Source organism: Coloeus monedula, assembly GCF_965178545.1.
Source record: "Coloeus monedula genome assembly, chromosome: 4".
NCBI classification, from domain to species: Eukaryota; Metazoa; Chordata; class Aves; order Passeriformes; family Corvidae; genus Coloeus; species Coloeus monedula.
Genome location: NC_138784.1, coordinates 25,834,920 through 25,861,186, shown reverse-complemented (window position 1 = coordinate 25,861,186; position 26,267 = coordinate 25,834,920). Strand labels below are relative to the sequence as shown.

Genomic DNA, 26,267 nt, shown 5'->3' with positions numbered 1-26,267 from the left:
TCAAAGAGCAAGGCAAATACACATTTAAGCTTCTTTTCCAAGATATTCCAGACCAGAGAGGTGTTCAAGAAGACAGGGAGATTGTGTTTACTGAGGGAGCCCAACTCCTGCAGAAGACTTTCTGTTGCAGCAATTGCTTTTGCAGCACTATTCAATGCAAACACCCTACAGCGTTTCCAAGGGTGTCCTCATGTTAACAACACTGCTGTGCATGGGTGAATTCCTAGTTACTTATACCAAGCACTACTTACGTGGAAGATCTTGAAACAAGATGGAACCTGCCTGGAACAACACCCTCATTTTGGCTGCAGGGTGCAGCATCTGCAGCTGGCGCCTGTGCTTGTCTGTCTCTCTCTTTGTTCTTGTGAGTCTGTCTCCCTGGATGCAAAGAGGAAGCTGTTGGTCATACTGGGTTGTCAGTAATTCCAGTTTAAATCCAGCGTAACCCCACTGGGTGCAGGGAAATTAATCTGGCTTTGCAGAAGCATAACTTCAACTCTGTGGCTGAATCAACATCTTTAAACATGGTGTAGAAATTGGTGAGAAACCAGTAGAGATCGCCCCAACTTTTCCTTCCAGAAAATTTTGATTTGTTGGAATGCTGCAGTCATAAATACAGAACAAAGGAAGTTAATATATTACAGTGTCCTCATTGTAAAAAGGCAATGGCAAGTGCTTTGAGAAACTAGGAGACAGGTCATTATTTCAGTGCAATGCCTGTCAGACATCTGCCTACGTAGCTCTCCAGAACGTTATTTTTTAACTTCCTTCCTATGAGATTTGTTAGACTGTGAAGGAGAACCTCAAACGAGTGGTAGCATAATTTACCAAGTCCTAAAAAGTTATATTGGTGAATTGCCTTGCATTGTACTGAGGCAATGGACTAGACGACCTAGTGACCTTTTCCATTTCTAATGTCTATGATTATGGCTGTTATCCCTCAGGACACTAAACAGAGATATTTTCTTCCTTTCAGTGGCAAAATGTCACTAATGGCCACTCTAAATCAGAGCAATTGATCCTTCTGCAGTTGTGTTGTGCACTTAGCAAGGCAGCTATAGATGATCATGCTTTGTTTGGATTTGCTGTTTTCTGTTTCTGTAGTGCAAGTGCTCAGCACAAGGGGACTGTCAGCCAGGAGAAAGATTTTCTGGTAGGAGATTAAGGATAACTAAGGAAATGGTTGCATGACCTATAAAGAGAGGATCATAAATATTGCAACAATAAAACCAATAGCTCCTTCAAAGTTTAAATAGCTTTTCTTTTCAAACACTTGAAGTAAGTGCCCTTTTCCCAAGGTTGTCTAGCACCTACACTTTAAGATTTCACACAGTTTCACCAAATATATTGTAACTTCTCAGGGAACCAGCTTTTTCTTTTAAATAATCTTTCTTTGTGGAAGCATCCCCTCCAAAAAAAGTTACATCCCAGGAAGTTGCTTATCCTTTCCTCTAGTAGTGAAGTTTCAGAAAAGCTAGAGCATAACAACAATGAAATAGCCCCTGCTGTGTTGTGTTTCTTAAGCACAACACCCACCAAACAATGCAAGCAGGGGCAAGTATGGTTCTGCCCTTTATAACCAAGCAGCAGCACGTACCTTTTCTTGCATCTTAGGGGGAACCTCAGACACAAGGGTCTGCCTACATAAACCCTCTGCTAGAACATTTATATTCCTCACAATCCCAAGTGTGTAAAATCCCACACCTCTGCTGCTGCAGCTCTGCTGTCACAGACAACTGACATTCCTATTCCCCACACCCTGATAGTGTGGAAGACAGCCTTTGTTTCTAATGCTTGGTGTAAGATCCAGCTCTGGAGTAAGCAGCTTGCTCTCCCGTGTGCTCAGTCTTTTTTCCCCCGTTCTCCATGCTGCCATGAGTCTGTAGCCAGCTCAGGAGAAGCAGAAACCAGTGTGTTCCAGCAGCCAGATCTCACAGAAGTGTTCCTATTTCTTTGTCACCCCGTGTTCTCATGTACATTTAGCTCATATGTGTTACCCCTTGGGCTGGGAGTGCTGCTTCAGGCACTTTTGTATAAAAGTATCACAGTAGAAAGGCTGGAGCATCCTGGTATTAGTGCTGCATCCTGCAATCAGTTGGCTGTTGGTCTGATTGCAGAGAGCAATATCCTTGCTAGAAAAGCCACTCCAGTCTGGGAAATCAAATAGCTGAAGAACATGGGTGTTCATTTAACACACAGCAGGCACGTGCCAAATCCACCCCCAAGCCCATGCAAAATGCTGATCAGTCCACAGTCCACTGGTGCAACACTTTTCTTTCTTACACACTGGAAATTTGCAACTCAGAAGCTACCTTACTTTAAATAAAGTAAAAGGACAAAGGCCCCTCTGAATAGAATCAATGCTCATAAATGGGAAATATCCTTAACCTGACCTCCCAGATCCTTCCCTATGCTACTGGACATAAGTGCATTAAAATCAGCTCTCATTTTTGTGTTCTAGGTTTCAAGCTCTCTGTAATAGTTACAATCCTCATTATGCAAATGTTGTATTTTGCCTCTATGCTTTCTGCACAAATTCTTTTGGTTGTGTTTTCCTGGCTATGTGCAATTTCACACGTCCAATGAAATTTCAGCCTCTATAAAAAAATTGTCCAGTATTTATAAAATCATTGCTTTCAACACTCCCTGTCATCTAGAAGTTTCTGCTTGCTACCTGAGGCAGGCAGGAGAGCTGTTTTATAGCTACAATTCTCCTACCAGTGACAATTCTAACACTTTAGGAAAAGAAAATAAAACCTGACAAGTCAGATGAAAGGCAGAAGTTGACACTGCAGACAGACAGGCTGGAAAGGGAGAAAGGAGTAGAATTAGAAACATCTCCAAAACTCAAGACATTAACACATTATGTGATTGAGTTTAGGACACACCAGCTACTATGCCCCTAAGTTCTTGTGCAGACACTTCCACCTACTCTCTTACTTCTTTATCTTGCTGAAAAGCACTGCAAATTTGCCCACATTTGGATGCTGGGTGCTGTACGTTGTGCTGTGGTTTTCTGTAACCCAACTCCCCAAGCACACATGCCCAGACTTGTGAGAAAGATGAGAAATACGTGTTGTGCAAAGAGTTAGGTAAACATGTCCCAGCCTTGCTACAGGCAGAAAGGCTTTACCATTTCGTCTGCATCCGTAGGTTTCTCTTCCAAGATGGTTCCTACAGTCACTGACTCTGCTTTTCCTAAGCCTTGCTTATTAATGAGGATTTCCAAATTTGCATTTCTTCAGCAGGCTAAGGACAGGGGACATAAGGTCTAGAGACACAAAGAGGTCATTCAGTCCTGGACTGCTCCCTGATTTTGCAAGACCACAGACAATAGTGTCAAGAAACAAAATGGTAATATTAGAGTAGCAGGAAAATGAGGGGAAGGACAAGCTTATCTTTCTTTCTCAGAGAACCTCCCTAAAACAGGTGCAGAAAAAGAAACATCACATAGTGATGGTGGTGCTAATGCTATAAAGAAGCTCAGGATCCACAGAGCCCTGAGATACCCTGTAAAACAAGCTTGGATTAGATAGACTCCTCTTATACAGTAGAAATGCAATTGCTACATGGATTTAAAACACTGAAAGATGAAGATTTTGTTTACTGCAAATACTTTTTTATGTACCCTAATGCCCAAAAGTAAAATAGAGGCTGGATTTATTCTGAAACATGGTCAGGAATTTTAAAACAGGCTTTTGTACACACAAACAAAGGGAGCATGGGAAACAAGAGCTTGTGAGTTACTTAAATGTCAAGGATTACATTGTACCAGGTAAAACTGAAATGCAGCACAGGGACTCAGTTTCATAAATTAAATGTCATTGCTGATGGGTACAAATTATATAAGAAAGATGGAAAGGGACACCGAAGTGGCACTTTGTCAGATGCATTTATAGCTGCAGCAAGATACATTTCAGCTGCAAAGTAATAAAAAAACAAAAACAAAAACAAAAACAACTAAAGTGGACGTCTGCTGCAGCCTACTCCAGCAGCAAGAAAGCAGGAATGAATTAGTCTCTCTTAAGGTACTCAAAGCCACAGAACACTGTACTTGTGGAGAGTTTAGCTGCCCACATTTCTTTTAACAAATAGCACCAAACATTGACCAAAGATGCTTACCTGTTACACAGAAACCTGCTCTAATCCAGACAGTACAGGTTCTTGACAAATAAACAATAAAAATCTCCCCAACCCAGGAACTGTAGCAGAGATATTACAAGTGACACTCATGAACACAGTATCTAAATGTAACACAGTATAGAGTTTATTTGTTTCACTTAGAAAAGGTCTCCCACATAATTAACTGGACACATATACATTAAATATACAAATGCATACCAAAGAAACACAGAAGACACACATTCAGCAAAGAGGCTCCTTCTGAACCACTCACCATTTCAGGCCAGAAGGAGAGAGCTGTGAGCCCCAGCTTACTTTCTGTCCAAAAGCATGACCATAGCTGCCGGCCCCACAGAGCGCCACACAGATCAGCCAAGGAGGGAACGAGATCCAGAGGACAGGCGTCCTCTTGGGATTGTACAGGGTCAGGATACAGAAGCCAAAGAGAGCTTATCTGGGTCTTTTGAGTAGCAACAGAACAACTGTCTCCCATCTTTCCCACCCCCTCAGGAGGTTGGTGACTTGCTTACAGGAGGGGCCATCTTGGGCAAGGACCAAATGAGGGCTTATTTGAAGACTGCTGTACCTTCAACCACTGCTAGCAGTCTTCCAACATAATTCCTAAGCACTGCTCTTTGCCCCTCTGACCCCCAGCACCATTAACCACATTTTATCTGGAGAGCAAGAGAGGCTCATTTTACAGGTCACAGCCTCAGGTTTCTAGCACCCACCAGGAACAACAATTAGCAAAAAAGTAGTCAAAATCAATGTGGTCACCTCACCCAGACTCACTTCTGTTGCCATAGGAGCAAGTAAATAGCCCAAGTTCAGCTGATTTTATCTTCAGGGAAGAACAAGTTCCACCAGAGCCTGAAACCTCCACTCTGGATCAACAAGGCTGTGTGCATCCTCAGAGTCATGCTGAGTTTAAGGAGCAGATTTATATCATGCAAAAAAGCAAGTTTGTTCTCTCAAATTAAGTAATTAAGCAGTGCATGATAAGCCTAAGGAATTCTACTAGCCCCTGGAGTCAAGGCATGAGACTGACTTCCACGGAAAGAATTTGAAAACAAGTGAACATTACCTTTCAGGAACTGGTGTGGCAGCAAAACAGACAAGCAGATGAGAGACTTTCTCTGGAAAGGATATCCTGTTAGTTGACAGGTTAAAGTAAAGAGCTCTGACATCCACCATAGGGAAGAGAAAGTAAAGCACATTAATGCGTAAGCATAGAAGGAAAGGAAGGGCAAGTGAAATCAGCCTCTTGGACTATTTGTGAATTCACTTCAGCCAAGATGAAGCAACAAGGAGATAAAGGACTTCCTGGAAAACCTGACCATATATATCAACATGGTGCTAATTAGTTAATTAACCTATTGCACAATTTAAAAAAATAAATATTTTAAAAGCCTGGGAGGACAAGGAAGCACCAGATGACACTGTTCTTATCAAAACAAAAAGTGGAACAACATCAGCCTAATAAATTTATGTCTGATCTTTACTAACAAAGTGAAATAAATACAAAGAGAGAAAAAAAAAGGCTCCCAAATGTCTGGAGAGTAACCAAAGTATGGCAAAATCAAACTGCTTTCGACAATCCTACAAACACAGTGAGTAGTTTTTGGCACATGAGCTACACACAGGAAGCCAACATGATAACTCAGCTATCAAGTTACTTCTACATCCAAGTGGTGGTGTCATTTCCAACACCTCTTTTTCCCCCATTACAGGAACAATTTTATGAAATACTGCTCATAATATGAGCTGACAGACCCAGCTGTAAAACTACAGCTTGTTCCCAGAAGGCTGTATGGAATATTATATAGAGTAGGAAGCATTTAACCCTCGAAGTGAGGATGAGTATGTTTAACAGAGGGCACAATACCTTTGGTATTTTAGTGTCTCAAGACATTCTGCATGGTAAATAGAGTAAAACAAACCTGCTTGCCATTCAAGTTAAATATAGTTCAAGGAAAGGCAATTAATCAATTAGTGAATGAATCAATTGCATTTTATCATCAACCACAGACAGCTGTTTGAGTGTAACAACCACTACTGCAAGCCAGCACCTGAAAGAATCTTTGGATCAGTTGCTTCTGTGCTGGGAGCGCATCAATTGCCTTTGCTGTGAATTTGTTGTGCAGTGAAAAAGCCAGATCATTTCTCTAAACAAAAAGCAAGAAAATTAAACCTGTGTTTTTCTGATGTTTAAATATTTTTTTGGCAAGTAGCCATGTTAGTTTTCAGGTATATTCTAATAACTAGGATCTAATTTTTTTAGGTATCACAAGAGGACTTACTTATGACAGCAGAGTATGTAATTTAGATGGCAAGAAAGCAGAGTGAAATGTCAATCTGCCCACTGCAGAGACAAAAACAATCTGTTTATCCACTCTGTTAGCGAGTAGAACTGGAAAAGGGATAGTGAACAAGAGGATAGAAGTGCCAGTCAGATCCCACAGTAGCTATGAGGAAATCATCAAGAAAACCATTAAAACAGCCTGACAACAGTTCTTTTTTGTACCATGCAATGAATTTAGGGTTTGTTACCACAGAACACTTTGGAGGCCAAAAGCAAGAAAGGATTTTTAGAAAGGGACTAAGTGCATTCATTAAGGCCGGGTCCAGAAGGAACTGCCAGAAAGCTGAGGAAGTCCATAGACTGCTGGAATGGTGTCAGAGAAAGACCTCTGTATATACAAGCTTTGTATTTTATGCTTCTGTGATCACCTGTTACAGGCTGTTCTCAGAGGCAGAACAGCAGATCAGATGGCCTTTGGTCTGATTGCACACAATGCTTCTTATGGATCAAAGCTCTCAATTTTAGCATGATTTAGGCTTTGGAAAGGTTAACTTTAAAAAAAGAGTACATTTGAAAAGCTTGCATGCCTCCTCTGCTTCCTTTTTCAACTCTCAAAGATGTGCTCCTTAATCATTCAGTTTCCATGAATGGTAAAAGTATTGCTGAATTAGCAACAAAGAGGATTTCAGCCACTAAAGTCTGTGTTATTGCTCCCAGACCCTGCCCAGTCCTCCTTATCAGGTATTTCTCCTGACTCAGTCTCAACTGCGTGTTAAACATTGCCCTATATTCCATTTTTCTCTTTACCACATTCTTGCTAAATCACTTTGTTCGACTGCTACGTTTATGACATGAAACAGTTCAGATACTGATCTGTTGGCCACTGTTAGCTAAAGCCTTCTCCCAGACCACTCATTTCTGCATGGGTGAGTGACAACAGGAATCTACAGGAGGAGTCCTTATGGACAAAGGATTGATACACTGTCTGTAAACATCCCTATTTCACCAGAATTTGCCACTTCAATTGGATTCAGCCTTATAGCCAGTCAGATCAATACATTTTTGCAGTGCAGTAGAGTAAACAATGCAACACAGTGATTCCAAGTCTGTAGCTAGACAGACCAAAGTAGCAGCACAAGTAAGTCAGAAAATCTCCTGCATTTCTCTGGGCACAGAGCGAGCTCTGAGACCAGTCATCACAGTTGTTTTTATATATAAAATAAGTGTGCACATAGACATATGGACTAATACATTCATCACTAACCCTCTGTTAAGGGACTGACTACCCAAAGTCTGCTCTTCACACAGTAAATGTGCTTTAGCTGGGGGTGCCAGATGCATCCAGGACCTGCAGTGGCTTTACAGATCATTGCATGAGGATATGGCTGTAGGTTCAAAAATCAGTCAAGAAGTTACTGTTCCAGCTTGTGATTCACTCTTTAGTTCTCCAGACAATCCTTCCCAATCAAGATAACACACAGGTAGATTGTTTGTTTTTATCACTCATAGTGGAGTTTGGATTCAGGTTACCTGGAATGAAAAGAAGTTAAAGTACTGTTAATGTTAAGTAAATAAGACCTGGATAAAGTTTGGACTCGTGCTTCACTCTCTTTTTTTACTATACACCTTGTGTTAGACCTACATTATTCTGCACTCTATCGTGGCTTCTTTTCTATTGCAGTGAAATGAAGAAACATTAAAATAAGAGCAAATGCAGAGTATATTGTGGAGAAAACCATTGGAGAAGTATTTCCAGGCTTTGGCTTGTACCCAATCCAGCTTCAGTGGTATCATCAGGTCCCAGCTGGCACTGAAAAATAGTCTGGTCATGCCTTGGGTGGGAAGTTTTCCAAAGAGTGAGGTATGGAAAAACCCCACCAAAAACACAAGGTCATCTCATCCATTTGATACCCACACACATTCTCAGTAGGTTTTTTTTCACATTTTGTTTCAAACATTTCTAGTGCCAGTATTTCCACCATTGCCTTTGCAAGACAAATCCCAAGGCCTCAAGGTCTCTCACTAAAGTGGCACAGCATGCTGCCTCAATTTTTTATAATCTTACGTTTTTTCACTGCTTACTCTATGAATTTCTTCTGCTCCCAGTATCTGTACCTTTCAATGCTTGCACTTCTGTCTGGTCTCCTTCATTACAGCCAGATGCTGATCTGGGTGTTCCAGCATATTTGTTTCAAGCGCTGTACAAAAGTGTGTTCAGAGGCTTTTGCCAGTAAGGGAGCTCATCTGTGCTCTGAGCTCAGCAAAGCTTGCATGACTCTAGTGCAGGGCAGCAGGGACTGAGAGGGGCTGCCATGTGGCTTGGAATCACTCTGAGCAAGGGCAGGCCCCGCTCATGTATTTGTACAGAAGGAAGGTACATGTGCATCTCCCAAGCACTTGGAGCCAGCTGCCAGTTCAGAGTGAAAACAGAGAGGGAAAGTTGCCACAGGTCATGGTGACATGCCACTGAGAAGTCTCAGCCTTGCTAAGTTTAGGGAGCATTCAACTCAAGCACTACCTCTGAATTGGGTTTCAAGTGGATAATTCTTAATGTCACTCCCTTGCTCGTGGGTATTTGATCAATGCTGTCCTTACCTGTAGGTAATGGGGAAGAGAAGAGCTCTCTTTTCTCCCCCTCCTTCTCTCCACTTTCTTCCACACTGCATCTTCTTGATGTTCATGTGGGAGGTTGCACTGCAACCTGCCCTCACTTACATGGCTGCTGTGTGCTACTGCCTCCTCCCCACATCTCCCTACAGCATTTCATTCCATCTGTCCCCATCTGACACATCCTGCACGTTACTATCAATTTTATCATTACTCCTGTCTCCTCCCCACCCCTCTTTCCTTCCCTGTCTGTATCACATTCAAGACCCTCATGTTTATTTTGAAAGATGTCTGTGCTTCTCTGCTTAATTTCAATTCCCAGCCCTTTTATTCTTGTCACTTTCTACTCTTGTCTTCTGACCTTTTTCTACATATCCCTCTACAGTTAGAGCAAACACACTCCTTGTATGTATCCAACAACGTTTCCCTCTTTCTCTTTAGAAAAGAGGCTGAAAATTCCAGTTACCCCACCCTTCCATGATCTCACTTTGGCTGAAAAATGCTGGTGATAACTAAGCAGATATTTCAACACCATTGCAGTGCCCACTGAAAATCTCATTTCTTGTTGCAAGAAGCACACAAAACTGAAACACAAAATCCTGCTACTAAGTGTATGTATTCCACAGCCATCACTCATGAGGAATGAAGGTCGATACATGGAACAGCTCAGGACAGCAGACCCTTCTGAACAAGCCCACTTTGCTTCTTCAAGGGAGAACACTAAACAAAAAGTCAGCACCTTCTGAATGCACACAGCTTTCAGACTTTTGCAGTGTCTCCCAGAAACTGCATGAGACATCACTATCTTTGCTGATCACAGTCTGCCCAGCATCAGCTTAAAATTAACAAGGTTCTGGTCAGGTTCAGAGCTGCTCTGGTGTTCCTCAGTGGGCAACAGTGAAATTCAAGGGTTCTGTTTATTTGATGATGTGGTTTGAGAAAGCCTTGTAAGACAATGTACAACTTCCATGCAGTGTGCTAGGACAACACCTCAGGGTGTTTATTCAGATACTTAGTTTTAGACATTACTGTCTGTAGCCCTTGTATTTTCCAGACTCCCAATTCTGACTCATAGGTATCCTTTTTTAGCATGTAAATACTGCATCAGATTTTCGGACTCCATCACAGCACACACTTTCATCATTTCCCTTCCCAGTTCAGATTCTCTTCATCATCATTTGCTCCTACAAGACGGACTCTGACTTATAGCCCACTTGAATAATGTCTTTCAATTACTCTATGAGCTACTCGGTGTGGATCTGGTCTCTCCATGCATTTGCAAGGTGGGATGTGTCTCTGTGGTACTAGAGAATTAATAGTGACTTTGGAGGATGTGTGCACAGGCAGACCCACGGGGCTTAAGTGTGCTGTTTAATCTTTACAAAAGGTAAGGGCAGCTATTTCAAACTGTGAAGCTCTGAATAATTGCATCCTAACCTGCCTGCATACCAAGTACCTTCTCCTTCCTTTCCACTTCTTACCTCTCTTCTGTCACCCCGAGTATCACAGCACCAGTTTTTACTAGCCTTGCTCAAAGACAAACTTTTAAAACTAAGTCAGTCCTCAAGTTACCCAAGAACAAAATGCCTGCTTGCTTTATACTGAAGCTGGAACTCTATTCCATGGCTATGTTCAAGAATTTTTTATTAAATCCTAATGATGTGTGTGCTACTGATCAAATAGCTGCAGGATCTTCTGGGTAACTAATTTTTTTCCTGTTCTTCATGAGTCTCCATCTATCTAATGTGCCCTCTACCATCTCTGCTCACATGCCACTATGGGATTATTAGACTAGAGAAGTTTTCTCTCAAGAACAGTGATTTAATTCAAGAGCGACACACAAGCCATGATCTTCCTCCAGCCTTTTATGACACCAGATGGCTGAAGTCTACTTACACCATACTTCAAAAGCTGTGGCGTCTCCCACTATCACCATGAACAGGCATTCTCAATTTGCATAAACCAAAAATACTAGCAAGGACTCACTGGAAAGATTAGTCAGGTCAGAAGATGCACTGGGAAAGAAGGCTGGGGTGCTAGACCTCAGCACCTTCCCTGGACCTGTTCTCAATTCTTCCTTCCCCCTTATTGAAAGAATTGGCAGTCTGCAGGAAGTAACAGTGGCAATAAATAGAACGTGAACATAATAGCATGGTAATGTCTCTGTGGAAATGGTCTAGACCAAGCATCAGACTGTCTGGCACAGATCCCCTCTGTTAAAAGGAGCAGGGACATCCCTGCTGCCCGGCTGGTGCAATGCCCCAGCAGGGTGCACCGCCCCACTGTTCAACCCAAGACATCAGCCTCTCGTGCCTTAAGCTGGGCCTAATTCCATCAGGACATTGTGGCAATGCCAGGGTGGCTGCTTAAAAGAGGTGACGGTGAGAATCTCTGATCCTGCCAAGCGCTGACGAATCAGAGATTACACGATTCTCTCCTTCTGTCACTAGAGGGTAGTGCAAGCCCTCAGGTCCATCCCCGTGAGTGGAAATGTCCCTGCATCTCCCCACAGGTCTTCACTGATTTTGCTTTTCCTGGCTTTGAGGAATGGGGCCCACCAGCACATAATGTCCGTGCTCAAGACTTACTTGCGGAAAGGACCTCTTTAGACCAGGGTTTACGTCTGCCTCCCCAAATGCCAAACACAGATCCTAAAATGGATCTACTACAATCTTAAATACAGTTCCTCTCTCTTGTGTTCATTTGGCATTTTTGAGTCTGTCCTTCATTCACCCAGAAATATTTCCAGGAACCTAATTAATCACTGTTGTTGACTGTCCCAATACCCTTCTTTTCTTCTTGGTCTCAAGAGAATGTCTTTCCATTTCACATCATGGTAGTTGAAAAGGAATTCAGTCTCTCTAAATCTGCATTTTGCATTCATCAGAGCATGGGATGGTCTCTGGCCAGACAAGTAGAGGTGAAATTTTCTCCTGGGAATTAGTTTGTTTTCCTGATAGTGCAGGATGTATTGACACCCAACACAGCTCACTGAGATGAAGACAACCAGGCTGAATAGTCCACAGATTTACTTCCATCTCACAAAACATGTAAAATGTTGGAGAGTTAGCTATGAACCCATAAATTCTAGAAATCTTTATTATTTGTGTCTTCAACTGGTTGAAGCCTTGGAAGGACTTCATGAAAATATCGATCATGCATTAGCAAAGAAAGAACAGTTGAGATCTAGTGATGTACTTCTTTGTAGCTTCTATATTCATGACCTTCTCCCCCATTTCAGATGGTGGTAGAATAGCAAATTAAAAAGACTTGCCCCCTCTCCTCCACTCCTTGTCCCCTCACCTCAACATAAACACGTTTTCCTCCCTTCTCCACCAGGAATTTGTCACAGTAAATACACCTGCCTAAACTCTAATGAGGAAAGGAGGGATTACACTGAAAATCTGTCTGTGGCCTGCTAGCCACTACAATAGTGAACATAGTGCTGCTGTTTATTAGGGAAATGCACTTCATGCACTGAACACTGGTTAACACAAGGCACTGTTCACCTTTCTCTCCCTTTGTTGCTCAGAAGTATAAGAAACACCTACATGAGAGGTACCAACTTTACAGTAAGACTGCCATTAAATTGCTTTTAACTTAAATTGCCTGTATCTTTTGATACAACTTCTACTCTTTGATCTCTCCCATTTTGATTCCAAGGAAATAAGAGGATCTACTCACAAGTGCCTATAGTGGCTATGTTTGCATCAATCAGCCAAGCTCAGAACAAGGGACACAGAAAGCAGAGTATGCTGGTAAAAGGTTGTACCTGAGTTGCCTCCAGTGCTCCGAACACTAGCATGGCCAATGCTGAGCCTCTCATATTCCAGTTTCATGTTCCCAAGGTCTTCTCCCGAATGTCCTTCACTGGCAAAAGAATTGGCCTCAATGCTTGAGCCTGGAGACCGCTTGGCCTTGCGGCTGAAAAGCCCACTGGCAAACCGTTTTCCTTGCTTTGCATTGGTCTGTGCATCTTCTTTCTTTATGTCGCGAATAGACTCTCTGGATTTGGATTTATTTTTCAGGTCCATGTGGAGCCGGGACAACAGTTTCTGGGGGCTCCGATTCAGCTTGTTCAAGTTCTCCAGAGGTGGATCTATTTCTGGGAACACTTGCTCCAAAGTGACTAAGTCATTCAGGAACTGATTTAACCGTTTCTTTGACTCACTTGTTTCCTCCTTTTCCATGTTTCCCTGATTGTCTTGCCTATGTCGTGAAGCCCAGAGCATCATATCACCACGGGTTGCCCCTGCTACTAAACCATACTTGGGGTTAATGAACTTCCGAGCCACGGTGGAGGAATGAAAGCCTGGCTTCCCAATTCCAAGGAGGAATGGGTTAGCAATACCCAGCTCCTTGTATAAATTAACTTCCTCTGAGATTGCATAGAGCTCACGAAACTCAATGTCGAACATCTCCACGTGCTGTCCTGTCAAGACGAGCAGGATGTTTCTGTCAATGTGGGATGAAGTCCATGTGAAGCTAAGAGGAGAAAACAGAACCAACATTAGATTTTGGGGTGCATACTTGACCCAGCCCACCTAACAAAACCTAAGACACTACATGGGAATATGTACCATTGTGCAATTTTCCCTTACATCCTTGGCCAGACAGGCCACAATAGATACATGATGCAACATTATTGCTCTCGTTTAGACATGCAGACCAGATCTGGGAGAAAAGGCCCTGAAACTCTGAAGGACAGTTTACCCTTTTTAAAAAGGCAACACTGCATCAACAGGAAGAGTCTCTGGACTGAAAACCTCACTGAAGAGAACTGAGTACAGGAGTGGTGGGGAGTCCTTGCAGACCCCTACCTGATGCAGTGTGAAGCTGTCTGTCTCTAGCCCTCTGAAATGGTCTGCCAGCATAGCTACATTCCATTCTCTGAGAAGGGCTCTATGCCACCTTCTCTGTTGTCCCACTCCAGTTTCTACAGATGCCCCACAGATTACAGAAGCTGGGATAAGAAGGGGAGTGACATGTGAAGAAGACTCTCAAGCAAAGTCATGGCCATTCTTTAAATAAATGCCTTAATGCCTTAAGCAAGAGTAACCCACCTGTATGATCCAGTGGCCACCTTTTCACCATCCACCATCAGGAATCGGGATGCCAGTGTGCCTCTGATCTTCCCCGATGGCATGTAGAACCCAACTCCCGTCACAGAGCGTATGCGGATATTCTAACCAGGAGGTGAAAAGACAAAATGTCACAATAAATAGGGCAGAAAATTAGATAATTGCCAGCTCCAAGTCTTAACATGTCACTCACATTATCTCACTACTTCTGGGACTACAGCTCATTTTATATCAGCCACCAGAAGGGCTGCAAATGGAAAGCACAGGGCTGTAAGTCCTATTGTCATCCCCTGTCTACACAGGTCACTCCTCTCTATCAGTTTATAGCCCTGTCCAAGGGGTCAGCATCATCAAAACCCTGCCTGCTGTCTTCAGCTATTCACTTGAGCCACTGGCAAGACAATGCTGTCAGATAAGTGTCTCATCTAATGTCCTGAATAGATCAGTGAAGAAGAATTTCTGAAGATGAGGAAGAAAAATCTTTTCATAAAATGAATGGAAGTAGCTAGAAAAAGAATTCCTCTCCCCAAACCTCACATCTCACACCCTTTGGTCAGCAAACCCACAAGAAATAAAACGAAGCACTATCATACACAGAAAACCCACAAATTTAAGGTTACATGATTCTCAACAGTAGACCAGGGCCTTTGCATACTGTAAGCATATATTTGCACATTGAACTGAGTGTTACTCTGCTCATGGTCCTGGCTGCATGAAGCTGAACTGCCAAAGTGTCTGACATGAAACATTCCCCCCTCCCCTCACCCCAAACCCAAAACCACTGAATGTCAGAATAAGTTTGGAGCAAATTACTTGTCACTCTGACACACAAATCTAGAAAATTTTCTTCATTCCACCATATTTTATTTTTGGTAAGGATTCCTTAACAGTGAAAAGCTAAAAGGCACTGTGAACTGGAGTCATAAATCCAGGGCTGGGAGTCAGATAGTCCCAGGTGTAGTTGCAGTTCTGATACTATTCCATGTGATGTTCTGGGAAAGTCAATTCACCTTTGCTTCATTCTTCCCCCATCTGCAGAGCAGAAGAATCAGGAGGATTTGGCTAATGCTAGCACAGCCTCAGATCCCACAAAGAGCTAAGTCCTATTACTATAAACCTCACTGACAGCTTAAATATTGATAGGCTGTAGAAATAAGCATGCAGGAATGAGTGATTATACGAATGCAGATTTCTTTCAAAAGCTGTTTTTCTGAATATAACTCGTACCTTTTGAATCCGCTTCTATTTCCCCCACTAGAACACAGCAGTGGAAATACAAATTCTGACTAACAGTAACTGATGATAGTACTGTTTTGCATTCAGCTGTTGCTTGATCTGTCTGGAGTCCTGTGTGGGCATTAGTTAATTAATGCTCCGAACACTGCTGAAAGTATTATTACCCTGTTTTAAAGATGAGGAGCCTAAGAGAGAAAAAGATGAAGGGGCTTGCCCAAGGCCTAGCAGTGAGTCATATGTGTGGGATGCTGAAAGCAGGTTGGGTAGAGCACAGGAGAAAGGGTGCCCTTTCCAGTAGTTAAAATAACATTTGTAGTTGGCTGGCTGGTCACCTGAAATAATTTTTTTTCCCTTGCTGATTAATGTTGGATGTGGCATTTGCCAAATCATGGTATGCTGACTGCACGAGGCAAGAAGTCACTCAACAGCTCTGACGTGATATGTACTCCTGTGAATCAGGAAGTATCAGCCTGTGTGAGCAGAAAGTTTCCCAGCATATATGGACTGTGGATCTTATTGTGTTTGAATGTTCTATCACCTTCTTTTGTGGAAAGAAAGCACACTTGAATTTCTGCAGTAACTGAGCTGTACATAACACTTAGAGAAGCACAGAGGGGATAGAACTGAACAGCTGAGCACATAAACCTCCCTGAATAAAGTAGGTACAGGAGTGCATTAATACATCTTGAAATGCAGAGAACAAGCACAAAGTCATATAAACATCAAGTCACTTAACAGGTTATTTTTATAATATTTTCTGCCTTGAAGGATCTTGGAGCACTTGTAGACTGCTATGTCAAGCAGTACAGAAGAAGAACAAGCCTGGGTTCATGTACGAAGACTGCACAGTAACAAAAGAGGAAAGATAAATATAAATGAGGTGAGATTTCAGGCATTTTCAGAGGGCACTAGAGTTCCAGTAGCAACAAGTATTTTGGGTAGAGGACCAGTTAGTTCACCAGATAGAAGTGACCCCTCTAGATCCGTATTATTGCAGAAGCCTCCTTAAGGTTTGTTTTGTCATATCCTGGCTTATGGGAGCTGCAGTCTGCATTAAATTTCCATGTTTCCTTTCCACAGACTTGCACTACTCCTCATCACAAGCAGTGACTAACACCTCCCTGGCTGCAGCTTAATATGGCTGGTAACAGTCAAGCCTGACGGAGCATCCTAATACAAATAGTAAGGAATTGGTCTTCCTTGCTTTATTGTGACACACTTTTAAACCTCACTCTGAAGCCACAGAAAGCTAAATTAGACCCAATTTAGAAAGTCAGTAATGCTGTGACTGACTTGGGAGATGTAGGTTGTAGTGCTTACAAACTGGGGCTGAGTAGGGGGATACACAAGACAGACCCTAAAGGGAGGTGTTGTAACTGCTTCCACCAGGGAATCCTGTGTGTACCTTCCCTCTTAGAATTGGGAAATCCTGTGTTTGCCCTTGACAGTTTAGGAAAAGGCATGCTTATTGACAAAATAGCATAACTTGCAAGTATTCAAGTAGAACAGGATGGAATGCAACTAGCTGGGACATGGCCTGCCAAGATCATTACTAACTATTATCTATTTGTGTCTTTACAAAAAGAGAGCACAGCAAGCTCCCATTCTCAGAAGGTCACAAGCAACCTAGAAGAATACTCTAGCAGACCATTAAAAAACCAACAGCACTGCACTACAGCACATTCAGCTTCTCCTTCATCTGAGGTAGGAATCAATGACAAAAACCATAAAATACTGAAATGAAATTCCAAAAGTTTCTTAGGCAGAAGCTTTTTAGACTTTCTGAAGTGAGAGGAGAAACTTCTTATGTGTTGGGAGAATGAAGGTAAAAATTAATGTGAAGGTGAACTTCCTGCAGATAAGTCATACTCTGGGCTTGCTTGGAACTTTAGGAGAACTCTCTGTCTTTGGGCAGGAGTGTCTGTTACTGTGGTCAGGGTTAACAGGAACATGAGGACAAAAAGCCCTTATCTGACAGCTGGGGAGAACATTCACCCTCAGGTCCTGAAAAAAGAGGAATTTTTGAGGGGCTGTGAATTTTGTGTCTATGAGGACTCTGATTCACTGTGATCTCGGAAGAACACTCTTGTGTCAAATGCAACAGAAGTCTGACAAACCATGTCCTGTTGGCTCAGGAAGCCACATGACTCATACACACAAGACATGCTCTTACAAACAACCCATGAACATTCTGATGATTGAATTAAAATACATTTCTAGTGAACTCTGGCCTTCAGACAAAAATTGAGGTTTTCTCTATTCATACTTGGAGTTGGTAAAGAACTCTTACTCTTTGCAGGGTGAGGTACTGTCTTCCTACAGCAGTTTCCCTCCCATGAGACTGTCAGCAGATCATGATACCTTGCCATCTCTACAAAAATAATGCAATAGCCAGGAATTTTGTGAAAATGCCCATCACTGTACATGGACAAAGGGCAAAACCCAGGGTAAACAGTAAATCTCCCTGTATTAGGACTGTTGAAGTATTCACTCTGCATTGGATGAACAGGGCAATGGGACCAAAAGGGCAGGAAACACAGAACAAAACGAGTATCTGGTGGTGACAGAAGACAGAATAAACATTGTGACCCTGCAGTTCATGGGAGTGCATCATCTCTCTCCCCCTGGAATCAGAACTTGCCGCTAAACCTTAGAGTTACATCTCATGCGGCTCCAACTTTCCGAGAAAAAAAGCCATCCTCTGGATCTTGCACAAGCATTCCAAAGGAGAGGTGGGCAGAAGGCAGGAAAGAGTATGAAATACCATTGCTGGTAAACTAAGTCTGGTGAAAACTGGTGAAAATCTTCTAGAATAAAGCAAAATGGTAATGTAAAAAGGAGATAACATTTTCCCTGTTGCTGAAAATCTGTAGAAGAAACTCAGACACCAAAGCAGATGTCAGGAGAAAGACTAATAGATAAGAAATGGGTGAATGATAGAGCTAACTCAGCAATTTCAATATCCTCTGTGATCAAACAGTGCGGGACAAAGCGATTCTGCCTGAACAAGACCAGAGGCCCAGCTTGCTTTCTTGCTTTAAATCTGGATCTTCAACCCTTGGCACTTTACATCAAAGAGGAAGGGCTGGGGGGAGTCCTCAAGGGGAAGCCTTAACCTTGCTTGAGCTTCCTTGGGTATCCAAAGCCTGTTGCCAGGGAAATCCCTATATGATGGTTTCTGCTACACTGACCCAAGCAGCAGCATAGGTACATCCAAGGCAGCCTTGAGATAAGAGAGCATCTTCCTTGAGAGGCAAATGACTTGTTTCCCATTCCATGAAGAATCTCCCTGGTCATTCCATAGAACCATATACAGGAATTAACTGCATTGACCTTAGCAAGACTAACAGAAGCCTAAGCCATACTGGAAAAAAACTACAACAACTTTCAGGGGAATTTAAGATCCAGCATGAGATACTTGTGAAAAGAGGGGAAAAATTTGAAGGACAGCAATCTGAGGGCTGAAGCTCTGCAGAATAGTGAACAACTAGGTCAAAGGATATTAAAAATTTCTTCTCAGTGGACTCCCTTCAACTCAGCTTGCACTATTTTTAGCTGAAGAAGTCTAATGAAAACCAGCATGGGCTGGCTGCTATGAAAGAAGGGAATCACAGAAGGGACACAGAAAAGTTTTCTCCTTCTTTTGATTGCATCAGTTCTAACTGTACCTCCTTGGAAAGAGCCATAGAACTAGACTGCTGCAGGACCTAGGCACTGCTGTAGCACGTCACTGAGATCACTGGTTGAGGAGTGTAAAGTCTGTGTAGACCTGTGGAGAAGGTTAAGAGGAAGAGCAGAACCACTTACTGTTTAGAGACAGAAAAGACAGACTGAAAGGAACTCACCTCTCCAATAGCATCACAACTCTTTCTAAAATGCCAGGACATCTTTTCATTCACTCTGTCCAGGAGTTAAAATATTGTAGCACTGAAGACATCATTCCTGTACATGATGACACGGTGAGAAAAGTACTGGGAAACTGGTACCAGAGCAAATGGAACTACTGCTGTGATTTCACAGTTATGTACCAAAGAGACACAAGCCTGGGACACACAATACCACTGGCACTTGAAACAGGTCTGTTATAATGATGTCTGTGTCTTGCTTTCAAAGACACCAGGGGGAAGGAACTTCTGTTACTGTTTTGGAGAAAGATGAGAAAACTTCTCGGCTGGATGTCTTTTTTGATGAAACTCAGAGCAGAGTGGTAGTTCACAGGAGCACTGTTCAGATATATGCAGGTAATTTTCATCCAGATTTAAGATGGCTCTCCTAAAATGATTAATGAGACTCTATAATCTTCAGAGCTTTTTGAGTTTTGGTTGTGTTTTGGGGGTTTTTAACTATTAATTGAGGTTTTATGGAAGATCCACCCTTCCTTCAGGCAAAAATCACTTCCCCCCCCCCCCCCCCCCCCCCCCCCGCTACTACTCAGAACGGTTGGATCACAAAGAGGGGTGAGTCTGGCATCCTATAGGTTGTTTCCAACCTAGCATCTTTTTTCAGTATTCAGAACAAGTCTGTAGTGGCAACAGTGACTAAAACGATGCAGGAAAAAAAAGCAAGGAATACAATACTAACTAGAAACACACAAAGGATTTCAGTCCATACACAATGGAGTGAGATCCCTCTGAGGCTGCTTCTGCCAACCAAGCTAGACTGACTACTCTGCTGTGCTGCATGCACTGTATGAAGGCACACTCTGATGTGGGACTGGGCAGCAGCTGTGCCCTCAATCCCTTAAATTCTCCTGCAGAGGAGGACTACAAGGTCATTCATTCCTGGATGATCACTGCTGGATAAGAAAGTCTTGATTTCACAGAGTATATGTGTCCTGTAAGAGGGATCCCTGCAGACAACTCAAAGCTACCGGGACTCTAGTTTGGATCCTCACATAGAAGACCTATAGGATTTTCCTCTCATAATTTTCTCCCCAAACAGGAATTTTTAGGTCACAAGAGCCAAGAAAATATACAGATCCCTGTCTTGGGTGAATGGCAAAAAACCCCAAATCTTTCCTTTTCCTTTCCTTCTCTATTATCAAGCCACTCTGTTATCCCTCTGTGTTCCATCAACCCTCTCTAAGAGCTGTGGTATGACCTGAAGCGAGGAAGAGATGTGTTTGCCAGTCCGAGCGAGTTCCAAGATTCATTACAACCACGAAAGGCCATTGACCTGCAGGAGATAATGGTTCAGTACTGAATATCTTACCCGGATCTGCAAGTCACTGAGGTCAAGACATCTGCACATTTCCAGGAAGAGCTTCACACCCTCCTCATCTAGGATTATATAGACTGGGATCCAGCGCTTATATGCTGCATCAACAATATCACGGAAGATGTCCCGGTCTGTAAATACATCCATGACCACTGCAATAATCTGGAAACAAGAAGATGGTAGGCAGACAAATAAATAAATAAATATTAGGAACTGAAAGGAAGGCCCGTCCCAGTGGTGCAAAATAAAGGAGAGCACTGATACCAGGTAATGGAGGGGAAGCCTGTAGGGAGATGAAAGTACAGGGATTTACATGCCCAAGCACTACCAATAATTGTAATTTTCTGGGTTAGCTGCTGCACTTTGGAAGGAACTTAGTAAATGCCTATGAGAGTTCTCCTTCTTCCAGGGGGAGATGACTTATTTCAGCAGCCTGAGGAATGCCAAAGCCAAATACCTAGTTTTTTCTCTGTATTGAGAAACTTCCATCGTCTCTGTAAGGATTCACTTAAATGAAGAAGACCACTGAAAATAGATTGAAAAAAAAAGACTGAAAACACAACTTTAACACTTAACCTGAAGGTGTGTAATGGAAGAATGAATGTGCAGAGGAATCAGGGCCTGCATCCTCAGCCACCATGCATAGTGCAGACAACAATAATTCTATTTTCTTTTTTTTCCCCCCAGTTCCCTGCGAAAAGTCTGCTCTCAGGGCTGGCTTCCCAAGGAATAGTTTATAGAGCTCAAACATAAACACCTCATATTCCTCAGGAAGGGACTGGAGTGTGGTCAAGATTTGGAGGCAAAATGATCATTCCCTCTCTTTACATATACTGTTTTTCTGGTAGAAAATGAAACCTTTCCAGGCATAGATTTTACATAAAAACAAAAGGTTTCACTGATGTGAGAGACAAGCCTGAACATTTATAGGATGAGTAACAACAAAAAGAAGAAGGTTGTGGGTAACTTTATGCTGATCTTACAGAAATGGAGACAAAGACAAAACATGTATCTTTTACACCATTAGGAATACCAATTCATTTTTCTGCCTGAGTTATTCTTCCCAACATTTTAAAAGATATAAATGGAGGAAACGACTGTTTTCCTAGTCCCTCTGCATAACATCAGCGTGCCAGGTCAGAGCTGTCATGCTGACAGTGTGCTGGGAATAGAGTTGCGTAAATTTTAATTTCCCCCGTGCTGGGGATCACAGTAATAAGCCCAGCTGTGCTGGGGATGGCATATACAGGTGTGAATGGAGCTAAATACTGAATCACACAGCAGGATTTCCTTCACTTGATGCGTGGGAGAGGTGCAGCACTCCTGCAGGAGCCCCCTAAGGAAGGGGGGAATAATTCTCCCCAGAGACCTCTTTCCTATGAAAAACGCCCTTGGACAAGTGGCTTTTGAGAAAGTGGTGCCACGGTAAACATCCCCCACTGTGTCTGCTGAGTCTCTGCTTGTTCGGCCAACAACAACCAGCACATCTGCTCCGTCAGGCTCCTTCTGTCAACACTGCTTACACCAGCTTTTCTTAGTTAGAAAAAGAAAAAAGAGCTGACATTGTATTTATGCTCATCATTAACATGTAAGTTCCTGATACAGGTGAGCTATGGTAGAACTACATCATACTAAGTCCCACAGTGACTTCAATTAGGCAGGACTTCAGGTCCTGCCTTGGTTCTCCCTTCCCAGCAAGATGCAGGGAATGTTACCAGAACCTCTGAAAATTAAAATACAGTGAACTTGTGCCACTTTGTTTCTGAACGTCTTCATATACAGGCAAATCATAATTAAAGGCATGACCACTTCTTGCATTAACTCAGGCCTGTTATGCTCCCTCTCCCCCCACACACAGTGGTATGGATGTAGTTATGTAGGAGCAAGGATTCCAGATAATATTCATTTGAAGTAAGAGCATCCACATAGGGAATGGATAGCAGAAGCACAAACGTCTTTTCTCTCCATCCCTTCCACTTGCAATGAGTGTAATGATTACAGAAATTACACCCCGTCCTGGACAAACCATTAATTCTCAGTACCGGCTTTGCATGTGAAGGGCTGGTTCCTTCCAGGCTGTGGGGCCCTGGGTCAGTTCAGGCTTCTTTGCAAGACTGTGGGCCAGTGAGAACAGCAGTCAAAACTTCCCATGGGCAACTCCTGTTGTTGTGTTTGCCATCTCAAACCCCTGTCACTGCTGGTGATCTGTCAAGATCACCTAGCAGCGTTCTCAAGCACAGCAAGTCAGAGCATGAGTGTCTACCCCTGCAAGATGTTTTCCCCATTTCTCTTCCTATCCTATGGGTAATAAACTTATCTGTAGGGCCCATAGGTGTGCCTAGCTCGTAGTAGGAATTTTAAGATTGGCAAGTTAATGCTTGCTAATCTCATTGCAGCAAGGTAGCTTAATTAACATATGTTTGTAAAATACTGATGATAAGCCACCCACAGGCATGTGCCACATATTACCAATATCGGTTTAGACCCCCCTCGGAAAAAACAAACCCAACAAACCCCCCCTCTCATCTGCTGATTAAAAAGCTGCTACCTGGAGACTTTTTTTGCCCGGGCCAGCTCAGCTGAACACAATAGGCATAGTTATCTATTAAAAGGACCATTAAACACTCAAATGGCTGTTCAACATGAAACCAGCTTTGGGCTGGGAGGGGCACAGTTTGTCCAGTCAGTGAAAAAATAAAAATCTACAAAGGAATTAATTATTTCTAGGTGCCAGGCACGGCTATTGAAAAAAAAACAACCCCTTTCCCAGTTCTTGAATGGTCTATAGAAGCCTTCGTAGCAGTGCAAAGAGGAAGTGAATTTGCACTAGATCGGAGTGTAAGGATTTTACAGCTTCTGTCTTCTAAATGACTGATCACACCAGCAACTGAATAGAATTACAGGGTGTGCACAATTTCTGAGAGCAGGGAGCTGAGAAGATCTGCCAGATTAGTACCTCTCTGTAAAGTTTTCTGTGTTTCCCAGCAGATTCGGTTTGAACAAGTCTGCAAAAGTTGTGCATATATAGTGTGTGCTGGCAGAGGGGAACAGGTGGAGGAGGAAATAACTGCTGAATTATAAAGCAGAAAACCCAGAAAGCTGCAAAACTAAGCGCAGGAATGTTTCTTACACTGTTCCCCCCTTTACCCAAGAGTTGTGTCAGCTCTGACGGGGATCTTTTCCTGGGTGGTCTTCCCCGGGAATTTCACCCACATCCGGGGTGGGTGACAAAACCCCTCGTCATTGCCCCCACCTGTTCAACGCAAGCTCTTGTAGCATCGTGGCTGGTTTGTTTCCTTGCCAGAGGAGCCCTATCACCACCAGCAGTCATTTCCAGGCAAAGATAAATGGGAGGAGCAGCCACGTATTGTCTGCACTTTGGCTACTTGTAGTCCAGGCTGGATGGTGTTGAGACCACAAAAAATAAACCCAAAACCCGCACCATCCCATAAAAAAACACGCTACCCTGTCTTTATCTAGGGATACCTGCACACACCGGAGGGGTGGCTGTAACAGCATCATGACCTGCCTTCCTCTAAATCCGGGAATGAGGCCGGGACAGGACAACGCGAACCACGGGTACAGAACCCCAACTGAGGGGAGGTGGAGGGGTTTGCAGAGCTTTAACCCCATCACAGGCATCATCTTGGGCAAAGCGTAACACGGCCGGCAACACGGCGCAGGGAACGCCTGGTGCCTGGTGGACGCCGACCATTGCACGGCCAACGCGCTCCTCGTGCTTTGTAACGAGGGCAGCCCGGCCGCGGCGGCTCTCGCCTGCCTTCCACCCCACATCCCGAGCCAGATCCCCGGCGCGGGTGAGGGCGGGCAGGGCTGACCCTTCGGGCCGTACCTTCTGCGCCTGCTGGATCATCTCCCGCACCACCTCCTTCAGGTGCGGCGCGCTCTCCTCCTTGCGCGGGTGCGTGAAGAGGGACACCCGGCTGATGCCGCGGTAGAAGGTCTTGTCGGTCCAGCCCAAGTCCAGCGGGGGCACCTCGGTGTCCGAGCACTCGGGCCAGTAGGCCAACGACAGGGTCTCGCCGCCGGGTCCCCGCGCCACCTTGCCGCCCTCCCGGGGGTCGTCGTAGCCCCGCCAGCCGCCCCGCAGGTCCTGCAGCTCCCGGCCGGAGAGGAAATCGCGGAGCTGCTCCTTCCTCAGCGCCTCCCGGTACGCGGCCTCGCCGCGGGTCACCAGCGCCTCCAGGGCTCGGCGCTGCTCCTCGCTGTAGTAGAAGCGGGCCTGGGTTTCGGTCACCTTCTCGTTGACGTGCAGCTCGTCCAGCAGGAGCACCTGGGACTCCGCCATGCCGCCGGCAGCCCCAGCGCAGCGCCGGCAGGCCGGGAGCGAGGGCCGAGGGCAGGAGCTGCGGCAGGAGGGAGAGGCAGGGCCGGGACCGCCTCACCTGGCCTGCCCGAGCCCGCCCCGACGGGTGGGGCGGCCGCTGCCCCGGGCCCTGGGGACACGGCTGTCCCCGCCGCCCTGCCTCTCTCCCAGACCCCTGCGTGGCCCCTGGGGAGGGGGGTACGGATCGCGGGGAGAAGAGTTTCTGGGAAAAGGAGAACAACCTGACCTAAGTGATGCAGGACGAGATGTAAGATAAAGGGAAGAGACTGGTTATGTGGCGGCCTAAACCAGCTTCGAGGGATGTGGGTTAGAAATCTTTAACTAACTTGTGAAATTGTATCCTAGGAGTGAACTTAGTGCATTGAAATGGGAAAACAGCACCTCCGAGGGAAGACCCTCACCCACTGAACACACGAATTTGGAATACCCTGTACCTTTAAACCGAGGCAGGGAATGAGAAGGCAGTAGTAGTTTAGCCAGGTAGTGATGTAGATTCATTATGCAAATGCTGCCTGAATAGGACTGTATAAATATGCTTGCAAATGTATACATTGTATATGTATGTATAAATACGCTTCCTAGCTTTGTGGATTTACCACTTCGCACCCATCTCTGCGCAGACATGAAATAAAATCCAGTATCTTAACTCTGTGTGTGGATCAGCTTCCCCACGGGGGAAAGAACCCAGATTTGGGACAACACCTTGGCATGGCTGGCACCAGTGTCCTGACTGCTGTGCTTGGAGGAGAACCAGGCCTGGGCCGCAGGTGTATTCTGGGGTGCAAATGCAAAAGCCTATTTAAGAGTTTTTCCCCCACTTTTTCAGACTTGGCAGCCACCTGCAGGGTTCTCATGAGGAAGGGGGGACACAACTGGGGCCAGGGAGATGGGCAGAGCGCAATGGTGGCCACAGGCAGTGACCTGTTGGCTGCAGTGAGCTGGTAGCCGGCCCTCTCTGAATCCACTGGCAGCTCAGCGGCTCCAGAAGAGCAGGCGGTGGGTATGGGGACCCCAGCTTACAGAGGGGAAGATGACAGAGCGATGTGCCAGAGGCCACCCAGCAGGCTGGTGGCAGAGCTGGCAATGAAACAGCCCTGCTTCCAGTCTCTGGCTGGGAGCATGAATAAACACCCACACGAATCCTATCGGAGAGACTGGGGGCTGTCATGTTAAATTACGATATTTGCGAGGTGTGTGATCGTTGCTAGGGGCCCTAATCAAGATTCCAGTCCCACTGCGCTTTGCACAAACAAAGGACAAAAAGCAGCGCTTCCCCACTGCAGCCCAGGGACAGAGCTGGCAGGGAATGAGCAAGGAAACAAGGATAAAGTCAAAGGCAGGAGTGAAATACAAA

General features: G+C 44.3%; 1 protein-coding gene across 1 annotated transcript; it reads right to left on the bottom strand.

Annotated features, from left to right (window-relative positions):
- Positions 1-7,889: 7,889 nt before the first annotated feature.
- Positions 7,890-24,874, bottom strand: FAM83F (family with sequence similarity 83 member F; the record flags this gene model as incomplete). Its single annotated transcript, XM_082280509.1, has 5 exons — positions 7,890-7,954; positions 12,804-13,516; positions 14,095-14,216; positions 20,560-20,727; positions 24,419-24,874. The coding sequence occupies 5 exons, from the start codon at positions 24,872-24,874 to the stop codon at positions 7,890-7,892; spliced, it is 1,524 nt and encodes a 507-aa protein (XP_082136635.1).
- Between the last annotated feature and the right edge of the window lie 1,393 nt (positions 24,875-26,267).